The sequence below is a fragment of the Staurois parvus genome, unplaced genomic scaffold (assembly GCF_062004578.1).
Source record: "Staurois parvus isolate SC_StPar_1 unplaced genomic scaffold, SC_StPar_1.0 ptg000098l, whole genome shotgun sequence".
NCBI lineage: Eukaryota > Metazoa > Chordata > Amphibia > Anura > Ranidae > Staurois > Staurois parvus.
This window is the reverse complement of record NW_028317894.1, coordinates 4,074,613-4,094,309: the sequence shown is the minus strand read 5'-3', so window position 1 is coordinate 4,094,309 and position 19,697 is coordinate 4,074,613. Positions and strand designations below refer to the sequence as shown.

General features: G+C 42.7%; 1 protein-coding gene across 1 annotated transcript in view; it reads right to left on the bottom strand.

Annotated features, from left to right (window-relative positions):
* Nucleotides 1-1,502: 1,502 nt before the first annotated feature.
* The window catches only part of DDX1 (DEAD-box helicase 1), a 53,160-nt gene continuing 34,965 nt past the window's right edge, over nt 1,503-19,697 (bottom strand). Inside the window, exons 20-26 of the mRNA XM_089671088.1 lie at nt 14,648-14,739; nt 9,954-10,026; nt 9,802-9,874; nt 8,761-8,803; nt 7,624-7,719; nt 6,693-6,813; nt 1,503-1,945 (exon numbers count right to left, since the gene is read on the bottom strand). Of these exons, the coding sequence (XP_089527214.1) occupies nt 1,815-1,945; nt 6,693-6,813; nt 7,624-7,719; nt 8,761-8,803; nt 9,802-9,874; nt 9,954-10,026; nt 14,648-14,739 (629 nt within the window). The 3' untranslated portion in view covers nt 1,503-1,814. The remainder of the gene's footprint in view (nt 1,946-6,692; nt 6,814-7,623; nt 7,720-8,760; nt 8,804-9,801; nt 9,875-9,953; nt 10,027-14,647; nt 14,740-19,697) is intronic.

Sequence of the window (19,697 nt, the reverse complement as noted above, 5' to 3'; positions counted from 1 at the left end):
GAACAGCGTAAATTGATTAAAAAGTTGATTGAAGAGGGGAAAACATATAAAGTGCAGAAAACGATAGGCTGCTCAGCTAAAATGATCGCAAATGCTTTAAAATGGCAACCAAAACCTGAAAGACGTGGAAGAAAGTGAAAAACTACCATTCGAATGGATAGAAGAATAGCCAAAATGGCAAGGACTCAGCCAACAATCAGCTCCAGGAAGATCAAAGAAGGTCTAAAGTTACCTGTGAGTACTGTTACAATTAGAAGACGCCTATGTGAAGCCAAGTTATCTGCAAGAAGCCCCCGCAAAGTCCCACTGTTGAAAAAAAGACGTGCTGAAGAGGTTACAATTTGCCAAAGAGCACATTGACTGGCCTAAAGAGAAATGGCGCAACATTTTGTGGACTGATGAAAGTAAGATTGTTCTTTTTGGGTCTAGTGGCCATAGACAGTTTGTCAGGCGACCCCCAAACACTGAATTCAAGCCACAGTACACTGTGAAGACAGTGAAGCATGGTGGCGCAAGCATCATGATATGGGGAGGTTTCTCATACTATGGTGTTGGGCCTATTTATCGCATACCAGGGATCATGGATCAGTTTGAATACATCAGAATACTTGAAGAGGTCATGCTGCCTTATGCTGAAGAGGAAATGCCCTTGAAATGGGTGTTCCAACAAGGCAACGACTCCAAACACACCAGTAAACGTGCAACATCTTGGTTCCAGACCAACAAGATTGACGTTATGGAGTGGCCAGCCCAATCCCCGGATCTTAATCCAATAGAATACTTGTGGGGTGACATCAAAAATGCAGTTTCTGAGGCAAAACCAAGAAATCGAGAAGAACTGTGGAATGTAGTCCAATCATCCTGGGCTGGAATACCTGTTCACAGGTACCAGAAGTTGGGTGACTCCATGCAACACAGATGTACAGCAGTTCTCAGAAACAGTGCTTATACAACTAAATATTAATTAAGTGATTCAAAGGAAAGCAAAATCTTCAAACATTTTTCAGTTTATATAGTGAATGTTTGAGTTTGTAAAGAAGAATACAAACACTGCTATTTTTTTGAACAGTCTAATATTCACTTTTCTTCAATTTTTTTTAGAGGAACAACACAAATTTGATCTATTTTTCTTTATGTTTTGATTTGGAATAGAATGTGTAGTGTTCCCAATGGATTTGTGTGTATGGAAATAAAAGCTATTAGAAGGATTTTGAGCTTTATTCACTTTTTTCAACTCACTGCTATTATTTTGAACACAACTGTATATCTTAGACTAGCTGAGAAGAGCTGAGTTATAGGCTAGTACCCAGATATAAAAACAGGAAAAGTGACACTTGCACGGAGTTAATATACGATATACATTAACCTACAAATTTATATTTGCATTTCATTCTGTACCTGTTTCCATAGATAATGATGCCCTTCAGCGTGCAGTTCTGGATCTTTGGTTCTTCAGTAGTACGGTTATATTTACCAATGATAAAATGAAAAGACTTTGCATGTAGGTTTGTATTTTTATTACTACAGCATGCACAAAACACTGTCAAACATCATTAACCAGCAAAACAAAACTCAGATGTACCTCTTTATTAATACCAAGCATTGTGGTGGTATAGACGAAAATAGACAAAATCATGGAGAAAAAAAAAAAAAAGGGGGAAATAAACTAGTGTCCATAGTCGCTTAGTTCCTGGAAGTAGAAGTGCAGCTCCAGGTGTAGTGACCATTGTTTAGTTTGATGTTTCATGCTGCAGGGGATGCTCTACACAATGGGTCTCTCCATTGAAGGGCACATTCACTGAAACCACATAAACTCAGAAGGTTCTGAAGAGCTGGTTGGTCAGATAGCCCAGATGTAGGAAGGAGGTCTGAGCCTCTTTCTCCAAAGAAGCCAACTCTTGCACAGTAGGAGCCAAGATGTCTACATGCCCTTTATAGAGTCCACCTGAAAACAAAGAAAGAGGCTCTGGTGTGAAATGGCTCTGGTACAAAGAACAAACAATGTCTTTGTGCACCTGGCTGCAGTGCATAAAATGAATCTGTCACCAGATAAACATCATGTAATAACAAATGGTTAGGACAGAAATAAACACGTTCTAGGGATGATATCCTTGTTCTAGCATTATTTATTAGTAAGTCAATGACCCAGACAGGTTTGCAGAACAGGAGTGCCAACATTTCGCTGACTGCATCTTTGTTCCTATTATATGACTTTACCTAGTTGTATAGAGAGTATAGGGATAATAGTTCCAGAGCTTGTATCTTTACCACAAGGAAACAATGGCAGCTCCTATATTTCTACCTAGACAGGTTCCTTTCAGAAGGGTACATTAGCTGAACCTTTTGCTCCCAATATGTAGCAGAGATGTCCTACTTACCTGCTTTGCCAACCTTAAGGTGGTTGTGACCCTACCAGTGGTCAGTGACACTGCTTGGGTTTCTAACAGCACAAAAGTCATTGTAGATGGTGTTCTACTGGAGCAGAACTATGGGCTTAAAAATCTATGGACATTCTAAGGCCACCTAAAGGGCAGCTTTGCTAAAACATCTGAACAGTGAGGAATCCTGTACAGACGATTCAAAACGTAAAGTGATAGCAAAGCTTCCTTTTTTTAAAAATTTAAAAAAAATGTGATACTTGTTCTGTGCAATGGTTTTGCACAGATCAGCCCTGATCCTCCTTTTCTTGGGTCCCCCACCAGCACTCCTGGCTCTCACCTCCCCCCACCGAGTGCCCCCATATAAAGCCGCTGCTATCAGTCTGCCAAGTAAGTAGGGAGACCCGCTACTCTCATGCACAGTGCTGGATCAAGATCGGACTCAGGTAAGTATAAGGGATGCTGAGGGGGATCTTCTGCAACAGAAGGTTTTTTTTACCTTAATGCATAGAATGCATTAAGGTAAAAAACCTTAAGGCTTTAGAACCACTTTAAGCTTTCCATTGTAGCACATTAACTCGCACTGCGTTAGAGCAGCCCATTCTCTATAAATGAGCTGACAGCACAACCCAATGAACAAAAAAAATATTAATACACGTCCCTTTTTATTTTAACAAGACAGCATACCATGACCCATGGTATGTGTGTTGCTGTCTACTGTACAGTGCTGATAGGAGGCACAATAAGGTACCTGCATAAATACACTATGTTGCCAAAAGTATTGGGACGCCTGCCTTTACATGCACATGGACTTTAATGGCATCCCAGTCTTAGTCTGTAGGGATTAATATTGAGTTGGCCCACCCTTTGCAGCTGTAACAGTTTCAACTCTTCTGGGAAGGCTGTCCACAAGGTTTAGGAGTGTGTCTATGGAAATGTTTGATCATTCTTCCAGAAGTGCATTTGTGAGGTCAGGCACTGTTGTTGGATGAGAAGGCCTGGCTCACATTTTCCACTCTAATTCATCCCAAAGGTGTTCTACCAGGTTGAGGTCAGGACTCTGTGCAGGCCAGTCAAGTTCCTCCACCCGAAATTCAGTTAACCATGTCTTTATGGACCTTGCTTTGTGCACTGGTGCGCAGTCATGTTGGAACAGGAGGGGGCCATCCCAAAACTGTTGCCACAAAGTTGGGAGCATGAAATTATCCAAAATGTCTTGGTATGCTGACGCCTTAAGTGTTCCCTTCAGTGGAACTAAGGGGCCAAGCCCAACCCCTGAAGAACAAACCCACACCACAATCCCCCCTCCACCAAACTTTACACTTGGCACAATGCAGTCAGGCAACTACCATTCTCCTGGCAACCACCAAACCCAGACACGTCCATCGGATTGCCAGACAGAGAAGTGTGATTGGCCACTCCAGAAAACACATCTCCACTGCTCTAGAGTCCAGTGGCGGTGCACTTTACACCACTGCATCCAACGCTTTGCATTGCACTTGGTGATGTTAGGCTTGGATGCAGCTGCTTGGCCATGGAAACCCATTCCATGAAGCTCTATACGTACTGTTGTGCTAAGCTGAAGACCACACAAAGTTTGGAGGTCTTTAGCTATTGACTCTGCAGACAGTTGGCGACTTCTGCGCACTGTGGACTTCAGCATGCCCTGACCCCGCTCTGTCATTTTATGTGGTCTACCACTTGGTGGCTAAGTTGCTGTTGTTCCCAGTTGCTTCCACTTTGTTATAAACCCACTACCAGTTGACCGTGGAATATTTAGTAGCAAGGAAATTTCACGGATGAACTTATTGCACAGGTGGCAACCTATCATGGTACAACGCTTGAATTCACTGAGATCCTGAGAGCAACCCATTGTTTCACAAATGTTTGTAGAAGCAGTCTGCATGCCTAGGTGCTTGATTTTACACACCTGTGGCCATGGAGGTGATTGGAACACCTGAATCTAATGAGTTGGAGGGGTGTCCCAATACTTTTGGCAATATAGTGTATATACACTGCTCAAACAAATTAAAGGAACACTTTGAAAACATCAGATCTCAACAGGGAAAAATATTATGGTGGATCTCTATACTGATATGGACTGGATAATGTGTTAGGAATGTAAGGATGCCCCATCATTAGATGGAAATTAAAATCATCAACCTACAGAGGACTGAATTCAAAGACACCCCAAAAGTCAAAGTGAAATATGATGCAGCAGGCTAATCCATTTTGCTGAAATTTTATTGCAGCAACTCAAAATGGTACTCAGTAGTTTGTATGGCCCCCACGTGCTTGTATGCATGCCTGATAACATTGGGCCATGCTCCTAATGAGATGATGGATGGTGTCCTGGTGTATTTCCTCCCAGATCTGTACCAGAGTATCACTGAGCTCCTAGACTGTCTAAGGTGCAACCTGGCGGAGTCAGATGGACCGAAACATGATATCCCAGAGGTGTTCTATTGGTTTTAGGTCAGGTGAGCGTGGGGGCCATTCAATGGTATCAATTCCTTCATCCTCCAAGAACTGCCTGCATACTCTCGCCACGAGGCCGGGCATTGGCGTGCACCAGGAGGAACCCAAGACCCACTGCCCCAGCGTAGGGTCTGACAATGGGTCCAAGGATTTCATCCCGATATCTAATGGCAGTCAGGGTGCCATTGTCTAGCCTGTAGAGGTCTGTCCATCCCTCCATGGATATGCCTCCCCAGACCATCACTGACCCCCCACCAAAACAGTCATGCTGAAAGATGTTACAGTCAGCATAACGTTATCCGTGGCTTCTCCAGACCCTTTCACGTCTGTCTCATGTGCTCAGGGTGAACCTGCTCTCATCTGTGAAAAGCACAGGGCGCCAATGGCAGACCTGATAATTCTGATGTTCAATGGCAAATGCGAATTGAGCTCTATGATGCTGGGCAGTGAGCACAGGGCCCACTAGAAGCACAGCACAGGCCACCCTCATGAAGTCTGTTTCTAATTGTTTGGTCAGAGACATTCACATCAATGGCCTGCTGGAGGTCATTTTGTAGGGCTCTGACAGTGCTCATCCTGTTGCTCCTTGCACAAAAGGAGCAGATACCGGTCCTGCTGATGGATTAAGGACCTTCTACGGCCCTATCCAGCTCTCCTAGAGTAACTGCCTGTCTCCTAGAATCTCCTCCATGCTCTTGCGTCTGTGCTGGGAGACACAGCAATGGCACGTATTGATGTGCCATCCTTGAAGAGTTGGACTGTCTGTGCAACCTCTGTAGGGTCCAGGTATCGCCTCATGCTACCAGTAGTGACACTGACCCTAGCCAAATGCAAAACTAGTGAAAAACAGTCAGAATAGATTAGTAGGGAGAAAAATGTCAGTGGCCTCAATCTGTAAAACCTAGGGGGGTTGCCTCATTGTCTCATCTAGTGCACCTGCTAATTTCATTAACACCAAAGCAGCTGAAATGGATTAACAACCCCCTCTGCTACTTAACTGACCAGATCAATATCCCAGGACTTTAATTGGCTTAATACTATACTCTGATTAAAAACTGTCCCTTTAATTTTTTTTGAGCAGTGTATATTTTTAACAAATCAGACAGACACTGCAGAGCTCAATTGACCCCTAAATGAGTGCACTACTACTCACCAGAAGTGTCAGACTTTGACCAACCTTTCCGCCCAGCTCCTCCATTCGTAGACCGTACTACAGCTTTTTTGAATGAAACGTGATTTATGAATAGAGGATGGGCAGATGATTAAAAGATCCATGCCCTCCATTCATGGATCATGTTTCATTCATAGAAGCTGTAGTAATGGCTTCTATGAATGTAGCAGCTGGATGAAAAGGACAGACATAGATGAACACTTTTGATAAGTGCCTGTCAGAGCTGCCTCAGTTCTATTAACCCGGCTGCACCGGAAGGTTAAAGCAGCATAATGGGGAGGCACTGCAGGAAGAAGATTTCTGCTAACCCAGGATACAGCGGCACGAGGGACACATCACACTAAAAAGGTAAGCAATATCCTTTGTGCTGATTTTTTATTTAAACTTCAGTTTTAAGTGCAAAAGCCTGAAGCAAGGTTCAATGTTAAGGTTTACTTTAGGGAGTTATGTTTTAGGGTTTGGCGAGTAAGTGTTAGGGTCAGTGGGTCAAGCTTATTTTTGTTTCCAAAAGTCCCACATACATCTCACAGTTTTCAATATGACCTATAGGCACATGTTTTGAATTGTGTTATGCCACATTACACCATTTACATAACCGTACAAAATAGCCTCATATGTAATAGAATGCAACAGTTTGATAAATGAAAACTACAAATCAGTCTTACCACCAGCAGCTCTCCGTTGTCCATACACTACTTTTCCATCAAATTCATCCAAAGGCACCTTTATGTCAGGCTCTACATGTGATATAGTGCAAGTCAAGTGCTCCTCAATTTCTGACAGCAGCTACAGAGGAATTACAGGTACACAGATCAGTGTCAGCCATTGTCAGGGGACGTATTTCGCACAGCAAGTATTAATATTGTATTACAGGAAAATATGGAATTTTCTACACTAGAGAAATACCTAAAAAGCAAGAAGGAAATTTACTGGAAAACTGAATATCTAGGAAATAGGATGGATTATATTTATTTCTGCAGATAATGTTCTGTCTTACATCTTACTGGAAATGTCCAATTTAGTACATTCAGATGAATTTATTGGAATAATAAAAGCTACACATCAGTCCTGCTTCACAGCTTCCAACTAATCCATAAACCTGAAGGTCTCCATATAGGGAACATGCACATGGGCAGTTTGGCTCATAGAACGTAAAAACTGAAAGTTCTTGGGTGCAAGGGAGACACAAGTGCAGAGTACACCCGCTGCCAGAGACCTGTCAAAATGAATGATTGGCTTAAATACGCAGCTGGATACTGTTCTGAGTGATACTCGTGGTTAATGGTATCCATCCAGGGAGGATGTCTCCAAAACACAAAATGACTGTTTGGGGCATATGCCCCTAAACTCAAACAGTATTAAATGGAAGTACCGCTCAGACCAGCGTTCAGCCACCACATATTTACAGCTAGTCAGATTTTGACAGGCTGCTGGCAGTGGGCTGTTCGCTGCACCTGTCCCACCTCTGTCCAAAAATGTGCCATTTTTTATGTTCTAAATGTCCGTGTGCATCCACCTTCTGCCAAAAAGAGACTAGTATTGTAGCTGATAGAAGGTGTAGCTGCTGCCTACTTAGCATAACAGAATGGAACATACCTGCACCTCATTGTACCATATGGTACAGCCGCCATCATCCTTCAGCCTGGTATTATAACAACCTTTACCACGACTGCTGCACACATGATACCAAACCTGCGGCCAGAACAAGGAGGTGATAAGTGATTACACTGAAATGAGAGGTTTAAACACAGAATCATGCTAATCAAAGATGGATTAAATCATAAAACCAGAGGAAAGGGGATTGGTTTATGCAGGGAAATGCCAATGGTGTGCATGAGGGGTAAATGTATTTCTTTTAGATGTTTTTTTTTTTAAACGATAAAACGTCACCTTTATCTAGTCCAGCCTCTCTCAACCAGGGTGCCTTGGCAAAATGTCTAGAAATTGGCCAAAACTTGTATACAAGCCAGCCGGTGGGACAAGCCTGCCTTTTAGTTACACAAAGCCATAGGTTTTCATTGTGCACTATTAGGACCTACTAGACACCGGTGTCCTGACAACCAATGACATCATCAGTTGATAAGGAGGATGTCAGCTGCCTGCACAGCATCCTAGTTTGACCCTCCCCTGGCCCTCTCCATCAGTGCTGGGGTCACATTAGCTCAGTGATGAAAAACTGAAGGAAAAGACTGGAATAGTACTCAGTACCAGTGTGCAAAAATGTATTTGCTTGGGAAATATAAATCACCTCCAATGTTGGGTGTCCTACATGTGTGGATATTGATGCGTTATATAAACCTATTAGAATAGCTTTTCACATTTTAGAATGGGGAGTCCTTTTAAAATTATGGGCAGTCTAGAGGCACCCTATTTCAAAATGGGGTGCCTCAAGACTGTCCATAATTTTAAAGGGTGCCGCAGGACCGTCCATAATTTTAAAGGGTACCTTGACTGAAAAAAGGTTGAGAAACACTGATCTAGTCAAATGCTAGAACTACTCAATCTGAACCAAACAGCTTTATTTTATTTTTTCAGTCGAGGTTCCCTTTAAAAATATACATAGGCAACCAAAAAACATTTGTAGCAGTTGTCTAATATTAAAATATTCCTCTTAAATGTAACAAAATTATTTGCAACTTTCTGCCACCCCCTTATATCTATAGACGTTTTGTACTCCCCCTGTAGAAACATGCAATCATTACAACACAATCATTCCTTCATCAAACTCCTTACCTTCTCTTTTTCCATTGCCACCAGAGAAATGGCCAATCCCATTCTGAAAATAGAAACATCAGTAGTAAACCAGTATTAAATACGCTCTAACCATTAAATAAAAGGTGTTCGTTTCTGCTACATTTTCAAGCCCAATGTTAAAGGTTAAAAAAAACCTGTAAAGGTGACCCAACACTGGACCCCCCCCCCCCCTCACAACCCGCACCCACCCCTGTCCCAACTGTACTTACCTCCCACGATCATGAACTGTCAGAGCTCCTGCAAGCCGCTTCACCGGTTCGGGGATTTAAAATTCCCATTGCTTTCTCTCCTCTCTATCCAGTACTGCCAGAACGAACCACACAGATTCTAATTGGTCATCACTATGTCATTTTCTCACTGCCTTTTTAAACCCCTAAAAACCTTCCACCACCATGCCATAACAGCGTGCATTGCACGCAGTTAGGCTCAGTTCACACTAGCTTTGTCAGCAGGCGTCAGACAGGCGTTTGGGAAGCGTTTTTAATGCTTCTCAAACGCCTTTGAAAATTCTGCACATGGCACCACGCAGTGCTGTTCACACTGAAGCGTTAGCGTCGCAGCAAAACTGACGCCTCGTGTCGAGTCAGGAGGAGTTGAAGCCTTCCATTCAAGCCTATGGTGCCGCTCCGCAAACGCCTGGCAGACGTTTGCAGTGTGATTGCGATGCTGATGCAGAGCGTTAATACCATTTAACTTCATTATAGGCACTTGTGGTGCGGTTTTATCGCTTGGCAAACGCCTATCAACCGCCTCAAAACCGCGCATGGGGAGTGTTTGAGGAGCGTTGAAACCGCTTTCCAAACGCCTGTCAAACACTATAGGGGCGTTTGGCAAGAGTTGGAAATAAAGTCAAGTGTGAAAGAGCCCTTATAGTACAGCCCCATTTAGGCGATTATGACAGGGAAGAGCGTGGATCATTTTTATAGCCCACCAACCGCAAGTTTAAACAAGACCTAAAAAAAAAGCTTCCAACAATTACCGAAAAACAAAAGTAGAGCATAATTCATAACTGTACAATACCTCTCAGCTCTGCCGACTCTTCCAATGCGATGGACATAGTTCTGCTTCTCATCAGGAAGGGTTACATTGATAACTGAATGATGAACAGATATCATGATGACTATTCAGTCGGATACAAAAAGAGAGAAGCAAATAACAGGAAACCAACTCACCATAAGGAACTCCATGGATATCAATACCTCTGGCAGCCACATCTGTGCAAATCAGGAATCGAACTTCATTTTTCTAAACACAAAGTAATAGGAGTATAAAAGTGAATAGACAGACCTGAGACAAAGTGTTAAGGCAATTCAATCTCAATGTTTGTTGTTTCAAGATGAGAAGAGGTATACTGCAACTAAAATAACAGATTTTAGAAAGGGAAGACTCCCTGTTGGAGTTATTTTGTCTTCCGTCTTGTGTTGTATGTACAGCAAGGAGGGGAAAAAAAACCTGCTAAATATTTTCAATAAAACCTTTGTGACTCAAAAAAAAAAAAAAAAAAAATGGCACAGACTTGAAGGAAAATCATAAAACACAATGTGAGCAGAAGCAAGGCTGGAAAAATCCAGCTCCTGACTATTGCTGACCTGAGCCCAGTGCTCCAAATTTAATTTTAAACCTCAGCACAACACCTACATCTTGCCTGTACATCAGGCGTGAGAAGGGTCAGAGATCCCACACCAGCTTAAAAAATTAAAATGCCTATAAAGCTTTGATGCATCTCCTTATTAGGGCCCATTCACACTGCTCGTATGCTAAATGCTCAGTTTTAGCGTGCAGGCAGTTGTCAATTTTGGGAGGGTGGTGTGATGAGCATTTAAGAGCATCATACAGTTCACTTCTTTTTCTCAACTTTATCAGAAGTGTACAAAGTAACACTTCATTCATGTCACCACACAGTAGTGGCTCAAATTTGAAATTTATGTATCTATACAAACTATCCTTGAAGCTGAACTCCAGGCAAATAGTGGCTGTAAAGGCTCAAGGTTTATTTTAAAAATTCATGCATTCTATTCATGAAGGTAAAAAAACCCTCTGTGTGCTGCAGCCCCTTCAATACTTACCTGAGCCCCATCACAATCCAGCAATGTGCACACGAGCCTTGACTCTCCGGGGATTCTCCCTCCTCACTGGCTGAGACAGCAGTGGGAACCATTTGCTCCCACAGCTGTCAATCACAGTCAGCGAGCCAATGAGGAGAGAAAGATGGCGGGACCGAGCCACAGCTCTCTATGTGAATAGACACGCAGAGCAGCAGTTCGGGAGCTTGCTGTAAAGACACTTGGCAGGAGGAAGGGGGCAGGAGCACTGGGGAAGAACCAAAGAAGAGGAGATCGGTGCTGCTCTGTGCAAAACCACTGACCAGAGCAGGTAAGTATGAAATGTTTGTGATTAAAAAAAAAAAAAAAAATATCACTTTAACCATTAGCCGCCCGGCCAATGGCCGTTTGGCGGCTTGAAAAGCGCTGCAGCTTTCCGGGTGCACGCCATTTGGCGTGCTCCCGCACATGCGCGGTTTGCGCGGTTGCAGAGCGACGCAGCAGTGCGATCTGTCACCACCCGTGCACCTCGGACACGGCCGATGACAGATCCGAGTACCGGCTCCCGTTGCTGGTACCATGTGACCTGCTGTGACCAATCACAGCAGGTCACATGACAGTTGTATACAATGGATGGCTTCATTCATGATGCCATCCATTGTATACTAGTGCCTAGCTGTGAATGGTCACAGCTAATCACATGCACATGTCATGTGATTAGCTGTGACCAAATCACAGCTAAGCACAAAAAAAAAAAAAAAAAAAAAAAAAAAAGCTGAATGAATCGATTTCATTCAGGTAAATGCTTGCTTATAGCAAAGTAATTCTTTGCTATAAGCAAATTGTGTAAAAAAAAAAAAAAATACTGATCACTTCCCCAAAGTAGTACAGTGTTACTATGGTAACATTGTACTATTTTGGTCATAGTAAAATATGAAAAAAAATCTTAAAAAAAATAAAAAAAAATGTAATAAAAAATTAAATATAATAAAAAAATTAAAAAAAAATTAAAAAAAAAAATATATATTTTTTTTTTCATACTGTCACCAGTCAGTGTCGCTGTTCACCGCCATGCCAGTTATATGATGACGCTGTACTGCACTGGTGACAGTATGTAAAAAAAAAAAGTGAAAATAATTTTTTTAATTTTTTCATTTTCCGAAAAATTATGACAAAAAAATACAACTTCAAAAAACTCGCCATGCCTCTTATGAAGTACGTCGGACTGTCTACTCTGCAAAAAGGGGTCATTTGGGGGATATCTGTACTGTTCTGACATTCTTGGACCTCAAGATATTAGATTGGCTGTCAGTACTTCAGGATTGATCAATATTCAGATCTATACCATAGTTTGTGAACTCTATAACTTTCCTACAAACTAAAAAATACATCCTAATATGGGTTATTTACACCAAAGACATGTAGCAGAATACATCTCGGCCTAAATTTATGAAGAACAATTATTTATTTGCAAACTTTTATAACAGAAACAAAGAAAAATGTGTTTTTTTTTCAAAATTTTTGGTCTTTTTTTTGTTAATTTAGCAATAAATAAAAACCCCAGCGGTGATTAAATACCACCAAAAGAAAGCTCTAGTTGTGTGAAGAAAATGATCAAATTTTAGTTTGGGTACAGTGTTGTATGACCGCGCAATTGTCATTCAAAGTGTGAGAGCGCTGAAACCTGAAAACTGGCCTGGGCAGGAAGGTGTAAAATTGCACGGTATTGAAACGGTTAATAAACAGATAAAGAACAGGGAAAGGAGCCGCTTTACCTGCCAAAGGATTTGTATTACTCTTCATCTGGCTCTGCCACACCATACAGACCTGTGGAACCTTTCTCTGCTGCAGTTCAGTAATACCTACAGATTATCTCTGCACCCAAACCCTTTGACTGAAAAAAGTGAAAGGAGGAGGCGGAGGAGAGCGATTTTCCTATCTCTCCGCTCTCTCCTATCTGCATGTTTCTTGTACTGCAGCACAACTGATTGCCTTCCTATGCTGCTTCTTCATACCTGAGCTCTGCTGTACAGGAACTTCAACAGGCTGATACCAAGTCAGATTAAGCTGCTCACACTAACTGCATTTAAAAATACATGTAAGGGTGCAGAGAATCTGCAGATACCACGTTACATATATGGTGGTCATGCCTCCAAATTACAACTTTGGGTTCCTTATCTTTCAAATCTATGATTTAGTCATGGATTCCAACAACCCTCCATCTGCAAACATAGCCTGGCGTTCCATACTACCAAGCATTATCTCATCAGCCAAGAAGGGCTTGCTTTTTTTTTTTTTTTTTTCAAAGGCTGCTAGAAATATGATCTTTCTTGAGATTGACCGCCCCTAGAATTGCTAAGTGGTTTACCGAACTCTGCTGCAAATAGCGCTTGAAGGAACTGGTGGCACAGTACCATACTAAATACTCCTCTAATACAGCTACATAGTCTGGATAGTCTTTCTGGACTCTCGTTTCCACTCCAGCCTTTTTATAGCCATAGGTACCAATCACATTGATGTTGTGGTACCTGCTCCCACCATACACCCTACTTCCCCATCCAACCCTTCTCCCCCTCTTCTCTGATCTATTCTGCCAATTCCCTTCCCTCTATTGGTTGCTCTCTCCCCCCATTGGACCACTGAAAACACCTATCGCATTCAGTCGAATGCATTTTCGACCTACTACCTCACAAACTTCAAGGCCTTTAAGAGGATTTTTGTTTCAACCAAACCCAAGTGTAGGTTATTCTCTCATTTTTTATTTTACAGGCTCCAACGTCTTATATGATATAATATCTGATATGCTGGTAATATGCTCCATGCCTGGAAGCTGAGATATAAATCTTCCTGCACTACATTTTTCTTTGCGAAATGAATGCATCAGGAGAGGGAGTGAATACCTGTCAAAACTAGGTTCCCAAAACGACATGCCAAAATATGGAAGAAGAGGGGGGAGGAGGACTTAAAACAGAACTTCCCTTTTGGGTGATGTTCTGCTTTAAGTACATGTGATATTTCAGTTTTTTCTTTTTAATAAATTCACAGACATTTCTAAAAATTCTGTTCTCACTTTGTCATTAAGGGGTACGGTGTATAGATTAATGAGAAAAAATGAATTTAAACAATTGTAGTATCAGGCTGCAACACAACAACATTGAAAAAGTGAAGGGGGTCTAAATACGTTGCACAGCTAATTGGCAAAGTAGTTGTTCAGAGTTTCAGGTCAGGTTTACATCAGGATTTGATTCTGTTCACAACTGAATGATAGGTGCTATTCAAAAGTGTTCCCATAGAAATCAATAGGCATGAATTCGCACCAGAGCCTAACTGCACTTTTCAGAAAAGGACTCTTTTTCAATTCGCACTGAGTTTGCACTCCGACTGAATCAGACATATGCGAAAATGCACAACAGAAAGCAATATTAGTTCACAGGTCATGCGAATTGGATGCGGCTCAAAATGCATCCAATTCGCGTATGTGTAAACCAGCTCTGAGGATGTAGGATTGTGCCTATTAGTACTGTGATGGAAATGAGAATCCATGGGTACAATGTACCTTTAGGAGGTAACAATCAAAATATATCTGTGTAACCAAAGAATTGCTGTTGCATTTTTTCACTGCTAAACTCACTGCCAGAAGCAACAAAGGAGCAACACTGACATCTGTGGGCTATACCAAATAATGCATGGTTATGTAAAGAGCAAAATAACATCTGCAGGCCATATCAAATAATGCACTGTTCTCGAAGGCAAAGCGATCAGATACAGTATCTATCACCACAAAACATTAGAGACACAGAACAGCAGCAGCTCCCAGCACATACCTTAAATCTCTCCAAGTTTTGCTTCCTCTCCTGTGGTTTCCTGTCACTATGCAGACATACACATGAGAACTGGTGTCCTTTCCTATCAGGCCCTGAAACATTTCAATAAAATAAAATGAATTGAATGATCTTTATTTTATTCAAGAGTAAAATGCCAGAATGAATCTCCATATTGACAACATAGACAGTAATTAAAAAAAATTAAACCTGACAGAAGTTTTAACCCTTCCATCTAATTTACTCAAAACTAGTCCCTAACCTCAAAGAACTAAGGTCTCTAAATCACATACATATACTAGGGCAATTTTAGTCAGGAGCTAATTAACTATCACTATGTCTTTGGAGTGTGGGAGGAAACCAGAGTACCCAGAGGAAACCTACACAGGCATAGGGAGAACATACAAACTCCATGCAGGTAATGTCATGGTTGAGATTCGAAACAATGAGCATAATAGTGCAGGCTACCTAGAGGTGGACACTGGCAAAAAGATGTGTAGGGCCGCCCCTAACGCACACATTCATAACTTAATCCACTCCATAGAACTTCAGTTTTTATGAAATAGGGGGTGACCACAGACAATAGATTGGATGGCCTGTGTCCTGCACTGTACTCCATGAGGAATTTAGCAGGCATGTCAAAATTCCTATAAATCGCTCAGTACAGGACAAACTTGTATTCAGAGACCATGGGACATACCATAGAAATAAACTGAGGGGAGATAAACAGGCACAGAGAAAGCAAGGGTTAAAAAACCCGAAAGCACCTCGTGGATGAAGCTCACATCAGCTGGATACTGAACATTCACCTTGAAAACATGTAAATAAATGATCAGGTCGTGTTTATGCAAATCTGGAACACAGATACTTGATGCTAGAAAACCCAAGAGACACTAACAGGCCTGGTGGAGTAAGCTCTGATAGGGAAGAGGCAATCTTTTTTTTTAAAGGCTTAGGTGTGACGATTGTGCACAATAGAGGCATGGACGCTGTACATGACAAGCCATCTTGACCATGTTGTCTCTCCTGTTCTCCCTCCTCCCTCTTAAATGGAATGAGAGTCTGTAAGTGAACAGAGTTCAAAAGGCCACTTATACTAGAGGGGGGGTGTTTTCTTTGAAAAACCACTTTTCGCTGCCCAATCGTAAAACAATAACTCAGTCAGTCATGACCTGTTAGGCCATTATGGCTAGAGAGTGCCATAAAACGTACATTCCACATGAGTCATTTTTCATACAATTCATAAACTTCAGCAGGAACTGGGCACATTAATATGAAGTATATATTTGGATATGTCATTTTAACACTTTAATATAAGCCACGACACCTTACAGCCCTATGTTAGCACCTACAAGAGAGTAGAAAGCAATTTCTTTTATCTGGAGTAGAAAAGATATGCTAAGTGTGGTATCTGTGCGAGCGGAATATAATTCTAAATATTAATCTGCCAGTGGCTAGGATGCTACCTGTACCTATTGAAGGTTATTGACTGTAGTATGAACTTGTAAGGGATTTGGTCATAACCTTGGTTACCGCCTAACATTTGTTCTCAGGAGACACCCCTTTGAGATGATAGAAATAGACTGACAGCCTGGAGAAAAAGGAGCTCTCATTTTAACATCGATCAGGAACCATCTTGAGAGCAAAGGCAACCTTTTGTTCGGACGATTGAACTCTGCTCAGACCAAGGACTTTTGCAAGCCTTCTGAACTCCTTTCTTTTATTTCTCTGTTGTTTTATTGCTTTCTTTATGTCTTTGTTACCGTATTTGCCGGCGTATAAGATGACTTTTTGACCCTTGAAAATCTTCTCAAAAGTCGGGGGTCGTCTTATACGCTGGTACACATGTTTAGGGGGGCTGCGGCATTAAGTACAGGGGTTTGCAGGGGCTGATGTCTCTTACCTGGATCCAGTCCCACGACGATCCGGTCCAGGAAGCGCGGCGTCTCCTTCAGTTCGGCCACTGGATGTTTGTGCGGCTGTTCGGCTCCGCCTCCTCACCGGTGATTGGCCGCCAGAACTGTAGCTCAGGAAAGGCACACAGGCGGCCAATCACCGGCGAGGGGGCGGAGCCGAGCGGCCCCGCGAAAATTGAGTGCCGGAGCAGCAGGTAAGTGTTCTGTGTAGAGGTGCTGCTGCAACCACATATGCTGGCTGCAGCAGCACCATACGAGAACAGGGTCAGCAAGTCTCAGTGGGAGGAATAGTGCCCCATCATTGGTGTCACTGATACCAATGATGGGGCACTATTCCTCCCACTGACACCAACGATGGGGCACTATTCCTCCCCCCCACTGACACCAATGATGGGGCACTATTCCCCCCCCCACTGACACCAACGATGGGGCACTATTCCACCCCCCACTGACACCAATGATGGGGCACTATTCCACCCCTCACTGACACCAATGATGGGACACCATTCCTCCCACTGACATCAATGATGGGGCACTATTCCTCCCACTGACACCAATGATGGGGCACTATTCCTGCCACTGATACCAATGATGGGGCACCATTCCTCCCACTGATACCAATGATGGGGCACTATTCCTGCCACTGATACCAATGATGGGGCACTATTCCTCCCACTGACACCAATGATGGGGCACTGTTCCTCCCACTGACACCAATGATGGAGCACTATTCCTCCCACGGACACCAATGATGGGGCACTATTCCTGCCACGGATACCAATGATGGGGCACTATTCCTCCCACTGACACCAATGATGGGGCACTGTTCCTCCCACTGACACCAATGATGGAGCACTATTCCTCCACTGATACTAATGATAGGGCACTATTCCTGCCACTAATGCCAATGATGGGGCACTATTCCTGCCACTAATACCAATGATGGGGCACTATTCCTCCCACTGACATCAATGATGGGGCACTATTCCTCCCACTGGTGTGCATTGGAAGAGGGGTAGTCTTATACGGCGAGTATAGCCCAAACACTACATTTTAGCAGGAAAAGTAGGGGGGTCGTCTTATACGCCCAGTCGTCTTATACGCCGGCAAATACGGTACATCTTTTTCTGTAACTATTTTAATTGCACTATTTTGACCTTTTTAGTAATAAATCCTATTTTCTGATAAGTGTTGAACTGTCTCTAAAGCTTTTAATGCAAACTAAAGAATCCCTGTCTCTTGAAGAGTGGTACTGTATGTAATAATCCTCTAAATACATCTGTCTGTGGTGACAGTGTGTATTACAGACACTTGTGCTAATATCATAGTGTTACTGCTAAGATTTGTGAGTCTCCTCCTTCTCTGTAAAAAGGAGGTGGTGACACTGTGAAGGGTTAATTGCGCAATTAACCGGACCCAGTAAAAATCGCTCTCAGGCTGCTGGCACATAGATTGTGGTCCCACGTTTAGCAATCGTGCCCACAGAGATGGACGCGGACCTCCATTTTGTTAAGAATTTTCCATGTTGTACCATTTCTCACTCCCAAAACAGGCTCTCCTCCACTCATCCCCCCCTCCCTCGCTGGTGAGTGGCATGTGGTTGTGATAACAGAGGTCACAGGCAAACCAGGCACAGCAGGAGTACTCCGAGCTTTGAAACCCCCAATGGAGCTGGGGCCTAGCTGTCTAGTAGCTGTGCAATCTGGGATATCGTAAAAGCGTAAACCAAGTCCTTCACGGAAGTTCAAAGACATTCCACAGAAGGCAATAAACTAGACACCACATTGAACATCCATTTTCCCCTATGATTTCATATCTTGAAATATGAGGGACTTACATAAAAACCAGGCATATATTCCGATTGGTCACTTTGATACAAGATTCCTGATAGGTTACACCCCTTAGCTGGCATATATAGAAAAGCAGAAAATTATATCTCCTGAACCATTCACGCGAATATTTCATATCTAACCGTTCCGCAGATGTGTCTGCATATTAATCTACTAGTGGCACGGCTGCTAAATGCCCCAAGGAAAAGTTATAGGCCATAATATAAGCTATGAGGGATTTTTGTTCTAGCTTGGGTCTCCGCCCCAACACCCCTCCCCAAATGAGGCAATTGGCTCTCTGTTGTAAGGAGACACCCTGCTGAGATCCTAGAAAAAGGCTGCTATGCTTGAAGTGGTTTGTGAGAGAAAAAAGAAGAGTCTCCTGTTTTAACATCGAAACTGACAGTAGAGACAAGAAATCCTTTTGACTTATGAAACTTGAAGCTGCTTAAACCAAGGCTGACTGGCAAGTACTTTAACCCTTTAAACTCCTTTCTGTTATCTCTTTGCTGTGGTGTGTGTGTGTGTGTGTGTGTGTGTGTGTTACATCTTTTTCTGTAAATATTTTTTATTCCACCCCTTTGACCTTTTCGCAAAAAAATTTTACTTTCTGAAAGTGTTGAACTGTTTCTAACGCCTTTAATGCAAACTACGAATTCCTGCCGCTGAAGAGCGCTACTGTGCGTTTAACCCTTTGTATAATGTATAACCTGCCTGCTGTGACAGTGGTATACAGACGATTATTTCAACCATCATAGTGTTATTGCTGATATTGCTGAGTTTCCTCTTTCTCTGTACAAAAAAAAGGTGGTGGCAGTGTGAAGGGTTAGTTGCGTAATTAACCTGACCCAGTAACAATCGTGCTCAGGCTGCCGGTACATCGATTGTGGTCCATTAGCTGGAAAATCGTTCTGCAGGGTGCAGCTGGGCATGACATTGTTACGCTCGTGACATCATGGTTTTAGATTGGCTAGTCCTTCGGTCACGAGTTTGGTGTGAAGGGCTGGGATCTGACATCGCGATTGTCACACCACGAGCTGGAAAATCTTTGTGCAGGGCACAGCTGACAGTAGCATTGTTATGCAAGTGACAGCACAGTGTGAGATCGGCTGGTCCTTCAGTCACAAGTTGGTGAGAAGGGCTGGGATCTGACACCGCACACCTTCACATTAGGCTCAGGAAAAAAAAAGCTGTCTGTCCACTTGGCAATGGTAAAGCAGGAGACAGAAAGGCCTCTACAAAAGTCTACAGGTAAGACATAAAGGACTCTGTTTTGAAGGCTGGTTCACACAACGCCTGCATCCGAAT